General features: G+C 29.7%; 3 protein-coding genes and 1 long non-coding RNA gene across 5 annotated transcripts; 2 read left to right on the top strand and 2 right to left on the bottom strand.

The window, feature by feature from the left end:
• Positions 1 to 962: 962 nt before the first annotated feature.
• LOC110626118 lies at positions 963 to 2,960 on the bottom strand. Its single transcript, XR_002489667.2, has 2 exons — positions 1,911 to 2,960; positions 963 to 1,828 (listed from the first exon to the last, which is right to left on the bottom strand). It is a non-coding gene; the product is annotated as an uncharacterized LOC110626118 (long non-coding RNA).
• Positions 2,961 to 3,451: 491 nt separating this feature from the next.
• LOC110626430 (PRA1 family protein F3) lies at positions 3,452 to 4,391 on the bottom strand. The gene has a single exon (XM_021772329.2). It carries the CDS (start codon positions 4,296 to 4,298, stop codon positions 3,714 to 3,716), a length of 585 nt encoding a protein of 194 aa, XP_021628021.1. The 5' UTR covers positions 4,299 to 4,391; the 3' UTR covers positions 3,452 to 3,713.
• Positions 4,392 to 7,459: 3,068 nt separating this feature from the next.
• Positions 7,460 to 11,160, top strand: LOC110626426 (phospholipase D alpha 4). The gene is made up of 4 exons (XM_021772323.2): positions 7,460 to 7,641; positions 7,893 to 8,453; positions 8,701 to 9,904; positions 10,498 to 11,160. Exons 1-4 carry the CDS (start codon positions 7,555 to 7,557, stop codon positions 10,929 to 10,931), a joined length of 2,286 nt encoding a protein of 761 aa, XP_021628015.1. The 5' UTR covers positions 7,460 to 7,554; the 3' UTR covers positions 10,932 to 11,160.
• A 1,336-nt stretch (positions 11,161 to 12,496) lies between these two features.
• LOC110626429 (calcineurin B-like protein 10) lies at positions 12,497 to 15,575 on the top strand. 2 transcript variants are annotated; one of them, XM_021772327.2, is made up of 9 exons: positions 12,500 to 12,644; positions 12,829 to 12,997; positions 13,111 to 13,193; positions 13,866 to 13,925; positions 14,020 to 14,128; positions 14,242 to 14,294; positions 14,577 to 14,657; positions 14,777 to 14,889; positions 15,028 to 15,575. In XM_021772327.2, the coding sequence occupies exons 1-9, from the start codon at positions 12,621 to 12,623 to the stop codon at positions 15,080 to 15,082; spliced, it is 747 nt and encodes a 248-aa protein (XP_021628019.1). In that variant the 5' UTR covers positions 12,500 to 12,620; the 3' UTR covers positions 15,083 to 15,575. The 2 variants fall into 2 exon arrangements, with proteins under 2 accessions (XP_021628020.1, XP_021628019.1); XM_021772328.2 differs by lacking the exon at positions 14,242 to 14,294 and having other exon boundaries at positions 12,497 to 12,644; positions 14,057 to 14,128.
• Positions 15,576 to 16,578: the final 1,003 nt, after the last annotated feature.

Below are 16,578 nucleotides of genomic sequence, written 5' to 3'. Positions count from 1 at the left end.
AAAAATCCAAATTACATATTCAATTCATCATCTTTTCATACTACTATAATATTAATATTCATTCATTTTATTAATGTTTTAAATCACCCAAAGCCGCAATAAAATGCTCCTTAATTTTTTACTAAATTACATTTTTTTTTTCTCATAATAATTTCAATTGTAATCATTTTTAATTGAAAGAGATAATCAATGAAATATATTACTATCGTGTTTAATAAAAATTAAGGATACAATTTTTAAAAAATTATTACCCTTTAATCATTATAAAATTTATAAATGATTTTCCACAAGCCAACTTTCAAAAAGTGAGATAAAAAAAGCTCCTATTTAATTCAAGTTGAATTTGAGAATCAAGCTTTGCAAAAATGCAATGCAAGGGTTTAGTTCGCTCAGGAACTAATGTACACCTCACTGGTAAGGCTTTCTAATCTTGGGCTTGCCATATCTGAAGATCACCGATTTGCTTCTTATATTATAGAAAATTTTATTAATTAATTTTTTAATTTTAAAAAATATATTAAAATATTTTTAACATTTTAAAAAATTTATTAATTAATCTATTTATTAATTTTAACCGTTAAATATTATAAAAAAAATCTAAAATATCTTTTTATAAAATTAAGAAATCAACTAATAAATTTTTTCAAATTATAAAAATTAAATAGTAAAATATTTAATGGTTAAAACTAACGAAGGACTAATTGATAGATTTTTTAAATTTTAAGATATTTTAATATATTTTTTAAAATTAAAATATTAACTAATGAATTTTAGCATAACATAGAAACTAAATAGTAAATTTTATTAAAAGAAGGTAACTAGATTCAAATGGATTTCACAGGGAATGAAATTTAAGTTACTGTTCTAGATTCTGTTTTATGATTAATAATGAAATTCAGCAAAAGCCCAGGTTATACTTCTGTGAATGGAATGGAGGAATCCATGTAGATGAATCTTAAAGGTTCAGACAATATAACTCTCAAATAAAGATTACCAAGTTGGTAATCATTTTGGTAGTGCAATAAAACAAAGCATTGCTTATGCAATCATAGTATACTCATCTCAGGGACTCAGCAGACTTCTAATCACATAATGGGCAATCTGAAGATTAAGAGTCTCAAGGCATTCCAAGTGAAATCAATGACAATAACTGGCAATGGAAGCATGTCATATATAACCATCCCTAAGCAGATGCAAAGAAAGGTTTGCTTCTTTTCTTCCATTTGGTGCATATCTGACATATGACTAATTCAAGAGCCATTCACTTATATCTGCAGCTACTACAACATTTTCTGGATCTACAGCTACCTCACTTCAACTTAAAAATAGAAAAAAACACAGATAAACCGAATGAAATGCAATAACTTGATGAATGTTATGCACCTGAATGGTAGACAAGTTAGAGAAACTGAAGTTTTCAACAAACAATAAAGTGCATCTTTTGAAGTACCATAAATCTATTTACACTCACTAAATCACGCTGGTTGGCAGAAGCAGCAGCAATGTCAGTTGCAGGCGCTTCATCCGAGTCACTGCCTCCTGCATGTGGAAATATACTCCAACATGACATGTGAGTCCACACGAGAAAATTCAGAGAACTTATGTGAAATCCCATCCCATGTATATAACTGCTAACACAAATGAAGTTAAGAGAATTGAATGCATCCAACTTAGCAGGCTAATAACTTGACAGGCAACTTCAATCATGAGTGCAAGAGAAAGGAAGTATGAGATTAATACTCTGTTCATATTCATCAAATATCAATTTAAAAATAAATCAAGAAACATCATCATCACTATGATTATTGGGCATCATAGGCTCCAGTCCCTGCACAAAAAGAAATGTGAGTCGACAATCTGATAACAAAGGAAACAATTTTCTCAATTTAGTGCAACATGTGAGTATGCACCTGGTTTACATTTCCTCCTTGAATTTTGATCTTGCAAGTTCTGTACGCAGAGTGGATCCAGTTTGAGGATCAAATTTTACTCCCAAAATGTAAGCGACAAAGGAAAATCTGTTCAGAAAGGTGTATTTTACACATTTCCAGAATATTTTTCAGCAGCACTATTAAGCTAAGTTCGACTCTGAAGATGAATTGGAATGGGATGTGAAGAGTGTAATCCATTTTCATTTGCATTCTATTTTCAAGGCAAACTAAATGGATCCTAAGTTGCAAAATTTTCTGAGAAGATATTAGATTTTCCATCAAAGCCTAAGTTCCGTAGTTGTATAGGGAAATTTTAATGCAATAAAAAATGAAATGATGGCACCCGGTTGCCGTGGCCGTTGTACTTGATCTGGCAAGAGTTAAAGCCGTGGCGTGGACGAAAGAGGTTGTAAATCTCGCTGGCCTTGAAGTCGTCTGGAAATCCGGAGCCGAACAGAGTGTTGATCCCGCCCCGAATTGGTGGTGGTGGTGGCTGCAGCTGGTAATAAGGATCGTAAGGCTGATGAAGATGTGCCATTAATTTTATCCCAAATGGTTGGGGACAAGCTCGTGGATCTGATGAGTATAGAACCGCCACGTGGATCGCACCGTAGAGCGGATATGACGCGGTGGCGGAAGAACAGAGCGAAACAGAGCAGAGGGATAGTTGTAATTAAAATATATCTAAGAGAAATATCAAAGCTTTTATGATTAATTTGTTTTTTAAAAAATAGTTGTATTTTCACAGGCAATAATGTATAAAATTTTCATGCATGAAAAATAAATATAAAAATTGAGGTTTATATTTATATTTCTTTGATTTTCCTTTATAAAAGCCTTAATTTTGATTATTGAATTTAAACAGATTTTCATGGGCTGACATACAAAGAAAGAGATAGTTCCTCTAACAAATCTCTAATATGAATCACTTCAAATATCTTTTTAGTTTAAAAATTAAATTATTTTATTCATCATATTTTCAAATATAAATTAACAAAAAAATAATTAAATTTAAAAATTTTAATTCCTAAATAAAGAGATATTAAAAAATATAAAAAATAATTTTCTGAATTAATAGTGTAAAAATAACAAAATGTCTAAACAAGAATTATTTTAAAAATATATGGTATCATTAGAAAAGGAATAATATGTATGAAATGAAAGATTTTCCAGAAACGGCATCACTTTTACCTTATATAGAAGGAAAAAATTAAAGTCTGGAAGCTTTTTTCTTTACAATTGGAGCTATGACTGAGATCAAACTCAAAATTTGAATAATTATACTATATAATTATTTTATAAACAAATAAATTCTATTATAATCTTTAATATATCATTATTACATTATAAAATTTTCTAAAAGTTTGAATTTTGCTTTGATTTTACTATTAAATCACGAAGTAAGTTTCCTAATTTTGAAAAAAATATATAAACAATTTCAACATCATAAAGAGAGAACAATGGAAGCCAGAGCACAAAAACATCAATTACATGCACCATCAAAGCAGTCATTTTAGGGATTAGTTGAGCAAATGATTTTTCTTTCTACACATACCAACCATTCCAAATCCAGATTCTATAACCCCAAATCACAATTCCAAGAAAACAAAAGAAAAGAAAATTCCCAAGAGCTAGAAAACTAGAATTCTGTCTAAATTCAAGTTACAAATGTAAATCAAATTAGCCAACATCAAACTTAGTGACAAAACAAATTGGAATTAATCAATCTCACTAATACGATTAAACACATCCACCAAAAAATAACAAAAAGAAACCTCGGAATCAAGCAGAAGAGGAAGCACCACCACCACCGTCACCGGCACCGGCGGTACTCATCAATCCAGTGGCCTCCTCACCCAGGAACAAATCATCAGTCTTCCTTATAATCCCGTGCAACACCACAACCACCACTCCGATTAGAAGCGACACCAAAACGTTCAAAGTCACATCGGTCAGCAACAAGAAAACTATCGTCAACACCCCCAGTACGATCAGTACCACCCGATCGTCGATCGTCCGACCAAAAATCACCAAAGGCTCATCTCTCAGGAAGTACAAGAACAGCCACACAGCCATCATCACTATGAAAACTATGAGCGAGATTGGATGCCATAGGAGGCTCAAAAACAGGATAATTAGTATTATTAAGGCGTAATTCATGCGAAAATAGGCAACGTTGGTCTTCACTCGGACCAGAGCTTCTGCTAGATTTGGAGGGAGCCTGAAAGAATGGAGATTGAGCATTATTTTCCATGGTCTGCGAGTGCTTAGTCCCTCTTTGATCCTTCCTTTAGCTCGAGATATGTACTCGAGGTTCGTGGCGGCTCCTAGCATCGATGAGGTTGGGATTGTGCCGTATGTCGTCATTTCCCGGCGAGGTTCCGATGGAGATTTGCTGGGGATTGATGTTTGACCTTTTGGTGACGTTGTCAAAGAGAGAACCCGTGGGAAGTTGATACAAGGAAGTGGGACTGGATATGGACATATATATATAAATATATAAAAAAACTACTATTTAATTCTTATAATATATAAAAAAAATTTTAATTAATTTTTTAATTTTAAAAATTATTAAAACATCTGACACATTTAAAAAATTGTAATTTTTTATTTAATTTTACTTTAAATATTTTAATATTTAATCTTTATAATTTTAAAAAATTTATTAATTGATATTTAAAATTTTTTTTAAAATTTATTAATTAATTTTTTATATTAAAAATATTTTAAATTTTTTATAATATTTAATAAAAAAGACTAATGAAAAATTACTCGATAAATTTTTTAAAACATTAAAAATATTTTAATAAATTTAAAAATTAAAATTTTTATCTAAAATTAAAAATTTAAATTATAAATATACAAATTTGTAAAATTATATTTTTTTCAACCAATACACCTTTTAAAAATACATCACTTTTTTTTATGTCATTAACTATTTAATTTTTTTTAATTGTAGTAATTTTAAAAATATAATTTAAAAATTAAAATTATTAAATAGTTTTGATTTTGAAATTATAAGAGTTGAGTAATCATGTCAAATTATAAATATTAAATAGCTGTATTTTGAAATTACAATAATATTTAGAAATAAGCAAATAGTTTTTTTTTTTTTTTTAAAATAAGGGGTTGGGGGAGTAGAACTTTAGATCGAGGATGTACTTTCCACCAGAGATTAAGATTCGGAGTGCGCGATAAGCAAATAGTCACTGTTGTTAAATAACTAAGCAACAAATTTATAATTATTAATTAACATAAATGCTCAACTATTATATAAATAAAATAAAAATTAGTTAATATATATTAATTTATTTGATAAGAAAAAAATTTAAATAAATTATTATTATTTTTATTTTACAAATTTTATCTATTTTTTTATTATTTTAAAATTATTATCCATTTTTTAATTATAATAATATATAAATTATCTATTATAATTCTATTTAATTTTATTTTATTTTAAAGAAATTTTAAAAATATTTTTTAATATTTAATAAAATTTAATATATTTAAAATATGTATAATTTAAAATTTAATAAAAAAATATTTTTTTTAATGTCAGATAACTATACATAATTTTTTTTTCCAATTATTTTTATTTAAATTAATTCTGCATCAAAATTAAAAATAATAAAGTTTTTAATACTAGTTTTCTCGCAACATTTTCAAAATTATCATATCATTTGCCATTCATTATATTTCTAAATTATCCCATTTTAGATTATATCTTACATTAATTTTTTGGGTAGTCTTGAATCATTAAAAAAAAAAGTTGGGAAAATTCAGATAATGTCGGCAGCATATAATGATAGTGAGACTGAGTTGAAATCTTTAATTATTAAATTAGCACAACCGTCCAGCCTTCAATCATGATGGTAACGATCACGGCTTTAATTCAAAATATTAATTATTTTATCAAATCCTTGTTTATTTAATTATTTTTTTATTATTTAACTTTAAGTATTATTTGTAGATGATTAAAGAAAATTTTATCATTTGAGCTTTGTCCTGGATTTTAGCTTTATTTAATTTGTTATAAATTTTTTTTTATTTTTTTCTAATTTCAATTGAAAATATTAATTTATCAAATACAAATATATGAAAGGTAATATAATATTTTTTTTAAAAATTACTATTTAATTTATATATTATAAAAAATTTATTAATTGATGACTCAATTTTAAAAAATATATTAAAATATATTTTATATTTTAAAAAATATATTAATTAATTTATTAGTTAGTTTTACCGTTATATATTATAAAAAATTGTTATTAAATTCTTTTCATTAAATGTTATAAAGTTTAGTTCTCAAATCAATATCGTACTCAGCCAAGTAAGGAAATTCTTGCCCAACACACAATAAGCAAAAACTTCAACTTTATGTTTTGCAAGTGTCGAAGAATAGAAATCAATAACGGCTTTATAGCTTTTAAGAGTCGTAATCTAGAGGATATCGGTTTTCTTAATGACTTTGAACCATCTTTCTTCACAACAGCTTATATTTTTTGAATAATTATAAAAAAATTATGATATAATTTAGAAATTGATATTTAGGAATTAATTTATTATTTTATTATAAAATAAAATTTTATAATTAAATTTATAAATATTTAAATTAAATTATATATTTTAAAAATTAAAATGAGTAAGAACAATGCAATCACTAAGAAATCGAGCTTTTTGCAAAACTGAATAAATAAGAACTATGCTAGTTGTGATGCGGGACAATGGCCCCATTACTAACTGCCCCTTATAAGTTGGACTCTTATGTAGACAAGACCACAATAACGTTGGTAGGGACCCCGATAATAAAGAGACGGCAGGGTACCACCGAGGCCGGCCAGCTTGGCGTCGTTATACAACACACTGTGGATGTCCAAAAACCAAAAGCACAATGATTTTTCCACGTGGCATCTGACATTTGCAGAATCCAGCTAATCATGTATTGCCACATCATCAATTTAAAAAAGGGGTTCACGTATATTATTGATGCTGGATCAAAGGTGAGGTCAAGGAGAAATTGCCACCTCATGAAAAAGGTGGGAAAAGAAGTGCTGCAAAGGAAATGATGTTTTTTGTCTGCCTTTTCTTTGGTGGCTCATGAGAAAATGAATTTTGCCCATCACATTTTTTATGATTGAAGTAATGATTTAATAATAATTTTTTTAATTTTGATTTTCATTTGCTGAAATTGACAGCTAGCAATCTCAAACAATTTTTTTTTTACTTAAAGGAAAAGAAAAGAAATGGAGGAAGAGGAGGAGTTCAATATAAAGGGGAAGGGAGATAAATTGAAAATAAAGTAAAATGACTTATAGAAAAGTATGGTTTGAGAATAAAAACTTGAGCTTCAAGTACAATCTTGGAAATGGAGTTGAAGGTTGCCTCTAAGACTAACCAATGAAGAAAATTTCACAAGTTTTTCCAAATATGCCAACACATTCATTTGCAGTCTAAGCTTTCATTTGCTTGTTAATCTATAGCAACTAACTTACCTACCTTTATATACAAACAAACACCTCATATCACCCAAATTCAAACTCCCACATTACAACTCAATTACCATCTTTCTTTGCTTTTCTCTTGAGAGGATTAATTCAATTGCTTAAGGCCTACAGCAATGGAGGCAACTCAAAATTTCTTCCATGGAACCCTTGAAGTTACAATCTTTGATGCAACACCTTATTCTCCCTCATTTCCTCTCAATGTAAGTATTTATTCTTTTTAGTATAATTACATTATAAAAATATTTTATTCATGTTAAAATAATCAGGTAAAAGATAATTTTATCAAATTAATATATATTACTTTCGTCTTTTTTTAAATTATTTAATATTAATATGTTAATTCTTATAAAATTTTTTAAAATTAAGACTATTAATTACTCTTATAAATTTGAATGAATAGCAAAAATTATTTTAGACATTAATTACTAATGTTTTTTTTTTCTTTTTTAAGTGTCTATTTGTAAATGGAAAGCCCACATATGTGAATGTGAAGATAGACAAGAGGAAGGTAGCAAAAACAAGTCTTGAACGAGAAAGAATTTGGAACCAAACATTTCAAATTCTATGTGCTCACCCTCTGGACTCCACCATCACCATTACCTTGAAAACAAAGTGCTCCATCTTGGGAAAATTCAACATCCAAGCACACAAGATTGTTACCCAAGCAACTTTGATCAATGGCTTCTTCCCACTCGTAATGGAAAATGGGAAACCAAATCCTGAACTCAAGCTCAGGTTCATGTTATGGTTTAAACCAGCAGAACTTGAACCAACTTGGACAAGGATAATCAGCCATGGTCAATTTCAGGGACTGAGAAATGCTTCATTTCCTCTAAGATCAAATTGCCATGTCACACTTTATCAAGATGCTCATCATTGCTCTACCTTTCAACCTCCTCTTGCTCTTTGTGGGTCTCCAAGGAAATTATGGGAGGATGTCTACAAAGCCATTGAGGGTGCAAGGCATCTAATTTACATTGCTGGGTGGTCTTTCAATCCCAAAATGGTGCTGGTAAGTGAAGCCTTATGACAACTAGTTCATTTTCCTTATTAACCTTAGACTCGCTATAACAAAATTAGGTTTCAATAAAAATGCTAATTTACTCTTGAGCTATACAACGAAAACTAAATATATCCGTTACTATATATCCGTTGTTAATAAGATTTTTTAAACTTTTATCCACATATAAAACATATATACTATTAAAAGTTAAATTTGGGTAGTGCCTGAACATAATAATTAAACTAAACACATGCAGGTTAGGGATCCTGAAACAGAAATGCCACAAGCAAGAGGAGTAAAGCTTGGAGAATTGTTGAAAAGGAAAGCTGAGGAAGGTGTAGCAGTGAGAATAATGGTTTGGGATGATGAAACATCCTTGCCAATTATCAAGAACAAAGGTGTGATGGGAACTCATGATGAGGATGCTTTTGCTTATTTCAAACACACCAAAGTAATATGCAGATTATGTCCAAGATTACACCACAAGTTCCCTACTTTGTTTGCTCACCATCAAAAGACTATAACAGTTGATGTTCGAGCCAATAATGATTCTATAAATGATCGCGAAATCATGAGTTTTGTTGGAGGTTTAGATCTTTGTAATGGCCGGTTCGACACAGAACAACATTCTTTGTTTCAAACACTCAATAAAGAATCACATTGTTGCGATTTTTATCAGACAAATATTGCTGGAGCTTGCCTGCACAAGGGAGGGCCAAGAGAGCCTTGGCATGATACTCATGCTTGTATTCTTGGTGAGGCTGCTTGGGATGTGCTCACCAATTTTGAGCAAAGGTGGACTAAACAATGTGACCCTTGTTTGTTACTCAACACTAGCTCCATACCAAATCTCCCACGCCAACTGACTGTGTCTTCAAGCAACCCAAATGGCAGAAATTGGAAAGTTCAAGTCTTTCGATCGATAGACCATGTTTCAGTAACCCAAATGGCAAGAAACGTAACTGTGGAGAGAAGCATCCATGAAGCTTACGTAGAAGCAATCAGGCGTGCAGAGAGGTTCATATATATTGAGAACCAATACTTCATTGGAGGGTGTCACTTGTGGGATAAAGATAGGCACTGCGGATGCAGAAACTTGATCCCAATTGAGATTGCACTTAAGATAGTTAACAAGATCAAAGCAAAAGAGAGATTTGCAGTGTATGTATTGATTCCAATGTGGCCTGAAGGGGTCCCTGAGAGTGAGCCAGTTCAGGATATTTTGCATTGGACAAGAGAGACTATGTCAATGATGTATAGGCTCATTGGAGAAGCATTGCAAGAAAGTGGCCAGATGGGGCACCCAAGAGATTTCTTGAACTTCTTCTGCCTCGCAAATAGAGAAGAAGAGAGAAAGGGAGAGTTTGTGCCTCCATATTCTCCCCATACATCAACACAATATTGGAATGCACAGAATCATAGGAGGTTCATGGTTTATGTTCACTCCAAGCTCATGATAGGTACCCTCTCTTAATCTTTCTTCATCCCCACCTCTCCATTAATATTAGAAATTAGAGAAAATTACTATTTAGTCCCTGTAGTTAGAAAAACTCATTAATTAGTTTCTTAATTTTGAAAAATATATTAAAATATTTTTGAAATTTTAAAAATTTTACTAATTAGTTTCTTCATTAATTAATTTTATCTGTTAAGTACTGAGAAAAATTTAAAATGCCCTTAATCGGAGAGACTAATTAGTTTACATTTTGATACAATTGAAAGATCAACTAATACATTTTTTTCATAAAGTATGGACCAAATAATAGAATCCTTAATGTATAAAATTAGAGAATGACTGATTAGTAGATTTTTTAAATACCTCGTGAATGTTTTGATTATTTTTCAAAATCAATAGTAAATTATACCCTAAAAATTATGAAGGAAAGAGGGTGATTATAGTATAACGGTAAAGTTACTCAGCTTGTGACTTGAGATCATGTGTTGGAGCCATGGAAACAATCTCTCAATAAAGTAGAGAGAAAACTGCATACATTAATTTATAGAGATCATTCACTAACAAGTTCTGTTCTTTTGTTTCTAATGGATTTTGCAGTAGACGATGCATACATATTAATAGGATCTGCAAATGTGAACCAAAGATCGATGGATGGGCAACGTGACACTGAGATTGCAATAGGATGTTATCAACCACAAAATGATAGAAACAACACTAACCCTAATGATATCCTAGCATACAGAATGTCACTGTGGTATGAGCACACTGGCTTGGCTGAACAAACATTCCTCCAGCCCCAAAGCCTGGAATGTGTGCAGACAATTTATTCATTAGGGGAAGCAATGTGGAAAATTTACAGTGGTGAAGAAGTTGTAGACTTGGAAGGTGTGCACTTGGTGAATTATCCTGTGAATATAACAAAGGATGGTGTTGTTGAGGATCTTGTTGATGGAGATGGTAACTTTCCTGACACAAAAACTCCAGTTAAAGGTAGGAGATCCAAGGTGCTTCCTCCCATTTTTACCACATAGTTCTCAATAGATAGGTTGATTAAGATTTGTATACAATGATTCATTTGGCTACAGAAACTAAAACAAAATGGGGTGTAAAGTCTTTGAATGTTAACCTGGAAGGATCATTGTGAGATTGTGCATTACATATCAATAATTGAATAAAAAACATCATGAATGTAAGGACAAAGTAGTTTCATCCATCAACTTTGTAATAATTTATGAAGAGTGTCCCCACATCATACTCCCACATTTGTTGAACCTACTATCCTCCACTCAAAAGGATATGGGTATGAAATTTTATTGCATATTGAATATTATATAAAGAAAAAAAAAGATGTGATGCTTATCTTATTAAAAAAAAATTATTAAAGATTGCATGCACATATTTAATGTTTTAATAGCCAAATGACATGATTTTTTACAGAAGAATATGATAATTGAATTTGAAAACAAAGTTCAAATCCGTTCTTATATTATAAAGGATGAAATAATATTTATTATTGAAATTTTAAATCATGACCATTGGATTATTGTTGAAATATAAGAAATTAATATAATTTTTGCCCTTAAATTAGAGATAATTATTGTTGAATATGACAAAGTGGGCCATCAATTCACATGTGCCTGGTTTCCATTGCTTCAATCATGGTGTTACACTTTTTCATATTTGTTGATGAAGGGTACAACAAGTTCCTTATCTTTTATTTGGATAAATTATATATTATTCTTTAGTGAAATTTATATATTTTTTAAAATAAATTTTATTTAATTTTATAATGTAAAAAATAATAAATAAATAAATATAAAATAATTTTTACTATGAAACATAATAAAATGAAATGTGATAGCAGAGTAGTGTGAAAATTAAATTATTCAAATTTAAATTTAATTTATATCAATAATATGTAAATTTATTTTAAATTTGATTAAAAATTAATATAAACTAGTTGAATCGTTTTAAACTCATTATTATTATTAGAATAAAATTTGAATATGTTATTCTCATATATCTTAATTAATAATTTATATAAAAAATATTTTTTATTAATAATTTTTATTTAAAAATTTAATATTTTTAAAAATATATTTAAATATTAATTTTTAAATAAAAACACATAAATTTTTTTATAAATATTATTGTAAATATATATTTTTATATTAAATTATTTATTTATATAAATTAGTTCGGATAATAAATACCTATAAATAAAATTTAAAATTTATTACGGGTATTATTTTTTTAAATTTAAATTTATTTCAAATGCAATTATAATTACCAAAAAATATTTTATTTAGAATAAAAATTTTTTTAAGAATTTAATTTAATTTAATTTTTTTATTAATTTATACTTTTATTTGAAAGGAAAGAATTTATTTTTTTTATTAACAAATTTTTTATTTAAAAAAATTATACATCATTTGTAAAAATTTATCCATTTGAATTCTTTATCTACTAATTTATTATCTTATAAGAATTAAATAATTAACTTTTAAAAAATTGGAGAAACTAATATACAAATTTTGTTAAATTAAAGAAGTAGAATGTAGTTTATTCTTCCTGTTCCTCCTACCATTGGTGGTAGTATTTGCCAAAACGACAAGTAACCTTAACCTCAGATCATTTTGAGTGATGGGTGATGTTGATATCCTATCAAAGTTCTAAATTTCCCTCTTTCTTCTTTGTATTGTTAGGTTGTTATTCCAGATATGGATTCAACGAGGAGCTCTCTGGTACTCTTCCTTTTCTCTCATATAAGCCAACTAAAAAGAAAATGAAAAATCTCTCCTTTTTCCTTGCACATTGGAAATGAAGCAGAAGCAACAAACCCATTAAGATTTTTGTTGTTTCTTTGATTTTCCATCATCTGTTCATAGTTATCTAATCCAAGTTTTACTGGGTTTATGGTATGAAAAGGAGAAGAGCTCAAGCTATTTCTCCCCAAGCGAAAGACTCTGTGCAGTGCTTAAAGGAATAATAGAAACCGTGATCTTCAATTTTCTAGGCTGCTTTAATTTCCACCGTCTTCCTCCTAAGCCCCATTACAGCTTCAATGATCTCGATCGCATTGCTAGCACAACTCTGTGTTTGTATCTTTGCCTCAATGAATATTTATACGTTAGTTATGTTTGTGATGGTTATGGTTTTTTTTACTGATCCCAAGATTTTTGTCCCCTGTATTTGGGGGTGATATTGCAGTTTCAGTTAATGAAGTGGAGGCATTGCTTGATCTATTCAAGAAGTTGAGTAGTTCAATTGTTGATGACGGCCTTCTACATAGGGTATCTCTCTCTTTCTCTCTCATCCATCGCCAGCTCCCTTGCCTCCTCCTTACTTTTCCCTGAATACAGAACAAATTTTGCGATCCTGTGATAGAAGATACCCATGTATGCCTTCTTAGATTTATGTGCGAGTTAAATTTAAATTCTCATGTTCTTGTTTGTTTGGCCAGGACATGTATGTGAATTTAGTTAGTGGTAAACTACCCAATTTCCAGTATAACCGATTTGGTTTGTGTAAGCTGAGTTAAGCTAAGCTAATTTAGGGGGTTTATCAGATGAAAAAAGGTGTAGCGCATGATAAGGTAGCATGGAAGAATATTCTTTTGGTCTGGTGTTTCTTGGAGTTTTAATGCTTATATGGCTTTCATTTGGGTCTGCTAGTGTTTAGCTGGATAGATTATACTTGGCACCTAGAATTGCTGCACGTTTGTGTGACTTAAAAGCATAGTCTGTTACATGAGAACTTTGATTATTCAGAACCAAGAAAGTTTATGGACTTTGTTCTCCCGTTGAGCTGAATTTGTCAGTATATTTATTCAAGTTGGCGAATGTCACAAGCATTCATCTTATTACCTACCAAGCATTGTGGGTGAAAAAGAATTGATGCATGCAGGATTGTTTGATATTATTTTTGCCCTGATCCTTTTCCTTTTGTTCCTTCCTCACTTGAAGGAAGAGCTCCGGTTGGCCTTATTGAGAACTCCAGCAAGCAAAAACCTTTTCCTGGACAGGGTATATTCATCAACCTCTTTTCCGGCTTCTTTCACCTTTTGAATACATTCAGTTGATTCAATGGCCAACCCTTTTTTAACTTGTTTTCTTCTAGATATTTGATCTTTTTGATGAGAAGAAAAATGGTGCAGTTGACTTTGAGGAATTTGCTCATGCACTCAACATTTTTCATCCTCGTGCTTCTCTGGAGGACAAAATTGACTGTAAGTTTCCAGGTGCAAGAACCTTTTCATTTAGTTGTTGGTTTTCTGTGACTAGAACCAAGACATTTAATGTTGATATACATTGGTTTCTTTGTCCCCTGGGTTTTATGCAGTCGCATTTAGGTTGTATGATTTGAGAGAGACTGGATATATCGAACGGGAAGAAGTGAGTATCTTTATATGTTGAGACATGTCCAGAAAATACATGAGTTGATTAAATTTACAGAAACGTCTGTCTCTTCCCTAGGTTCCCATGTGCAGTATTGGATTTTGTTTTGAACTGCTTGCTTTATTGTTAATCAGTAGAGAAAGCAAGTCCTTTTGCCCCAGAGTCATCCATTCTCTAGTTGATATTTTAGTAGTTCTATTGCAGATGGCCAAATTGATGTCCTTGTTTATTTGTAACATTCTTATAAGTTTAGCCATTGACTTCTATGGAAGTTTTCAGGTCCGGCAAATGTTAAATGCCATTATTCTGGAATCTGACCTGCAGCTTTCAGAGGAATATCTTGAAGCAATCATTGATAAGGTGGAGAGAGATTTCCATTGTTTTAAGATTGTGTATTCTTTTCTACTTTCATTTTCTTTATCAAGCTTCTCCTTCTTTAAAAGTTGAGTGCGTTAATGGTCACTGCTCTCCTTGCTCAGACATTTGCCGATGCCGATATCGACGAGGATGGTAAGATTAACAGAGAAGAATGGAAGGCGTTTGTTGTTCAGAACCCAACCCTTTTGAAGCACATGACTCTTCCTTCCTTAACGTAACATGCTTCCTTCCATAGGCATCCTCATTTCATTTTCATTAGGATCATGAGTCTTCTTCTTCCTTGTAATACAAGTTTTGTTAGCTAACAGAATTTTGTTCATAGAAGAATTTCACGTAAATGATTATTTTGCAGGGATATCACCACAGCATTTCCGAGTTTTATTTTCAGCACTGAAGTTGATGACTGAAATTCTCTGCTAAGCCAATAATATTGATTGAAAGGCAGCTTCAATAAATTAGCATTCTAAGCATCCAAAAAAGAAGAAAAGAAAAGAGGCCTTAGCAGCTGGGATAAAATCTAAAATTCGATACTCTTCATGGGGGTCATTTTTTCAATTTAATTGCCAGGTCGGGAATAAAAGTTCTGAAGAGAACACAATGGTCCAAACTTACTGATTATTCTTTTTTTTTTTTTTTCTTATTCCTTTTCTTAACTCAAATTGGCAAATTCTATGATACTCTTCTCATTAACATTTTCTTCCCATGTGACAAAAAGGTAACTATACTTGGTTAAAGTTTGAAAAGTTCAGCTTATTTTTTCTTTTTGTTTTCAGAATTAAGAGGGTAATCTTTCTGATTCAAATTTAATACAGTTACTTTTGGCTTAAACCTGTAACTAATTATAAAGTTCATTTGTTATTGTATTAGTTACAACTTTGTAATGGAGATTTTTTTTTTCTATATTTTTACAGCAAAATGGGATATGCATCAAACTGTTCAAGAAACTAGACATTGATCCATGAGTTGTGTAAACATTTTTATTTTTGAAATAATAAGATTATTTAAATATATATATGTAAAAAAACATGTTAAAAATATACCTTATAAACTTTTTGTTTTTCCTGTCAATAAAATTCAATAAAGCTATTTATCGATGGCAATTTACTTGGTATTAACTGTGGCTTTTTATATGCATTGCCATGTTTAACCTATTCATCTTCCTATCTTTTCATGGTTAGTGTTATATTGTAGGCTTACTTCATAACTCAGTTTTATAATGCTTATACACATGTAGTATGAATATTATATTAAAATATTAGAAAAGTAAAAAATCTCGCTAATTTAATGATAATAATATATTCACAAATTTAGTAAGATAAATAATTTTATTTAATATATACATATTAGTTATGTATTAATTAATGATAAAAATACAGGTAAAAGAAAGAAAAACATGCAATAAATTATTTATACTTACTCTTGCACAAATTTAATATTTTTTACACCTTCCATTTCTTAAAATGGTGAAAGTCACCATTTTGCCAATTTCACTAAAATTAAGGTAATAATTAAAATAAATTAGTAGAACGAATATTTTACTAAATACTCTTTATGAAATGTTAAAAACCACATTGACCCATATATATATATACTCTGTAAATAAATACTTACATTGAAAAATTAAAATTTGTTGAGAAATGTTAACGAGAGAGCCATTTGAAGACATGACTGTTTAGCCCTCTCTATCTTATCGGCTAAAATACATTATTATTATCTCCCTTCAATTAATGATTAATTATTATATATCTCAAATAAAATGAGAAGTGATCAAATTTATTAAAAGAAACACTTATTAAAAATGGAGAGATTATCATTAATATAATTTTAATTCATAAATATATACTAACTTTAATATTTGTTTTAGGTATTAAAAAAAACACATTAATATTATTAATGCGGCTGG

The sequence above is a fragment of the Manihot esculenta genome, chromosome 11, assembly GCF_001659605.2.
Source record: "Manihot esculenta cultivar AM560-2 chromosome 11, M.esculenta_v8, whole genome shotgun sequence".
In the NCBI taxonomy this organism is placed as follows: Eukaryota; Viridiplantae; Streptophyta; class Magnoliopsida; order Malpighiales; family Euphorbiaceae; genus Manihot; species Manihot esculenta.
Note: the sequence above shows the minus strand (reverse complement) of the source record. Positions and strands in the feature narration are given on the sequence as shown.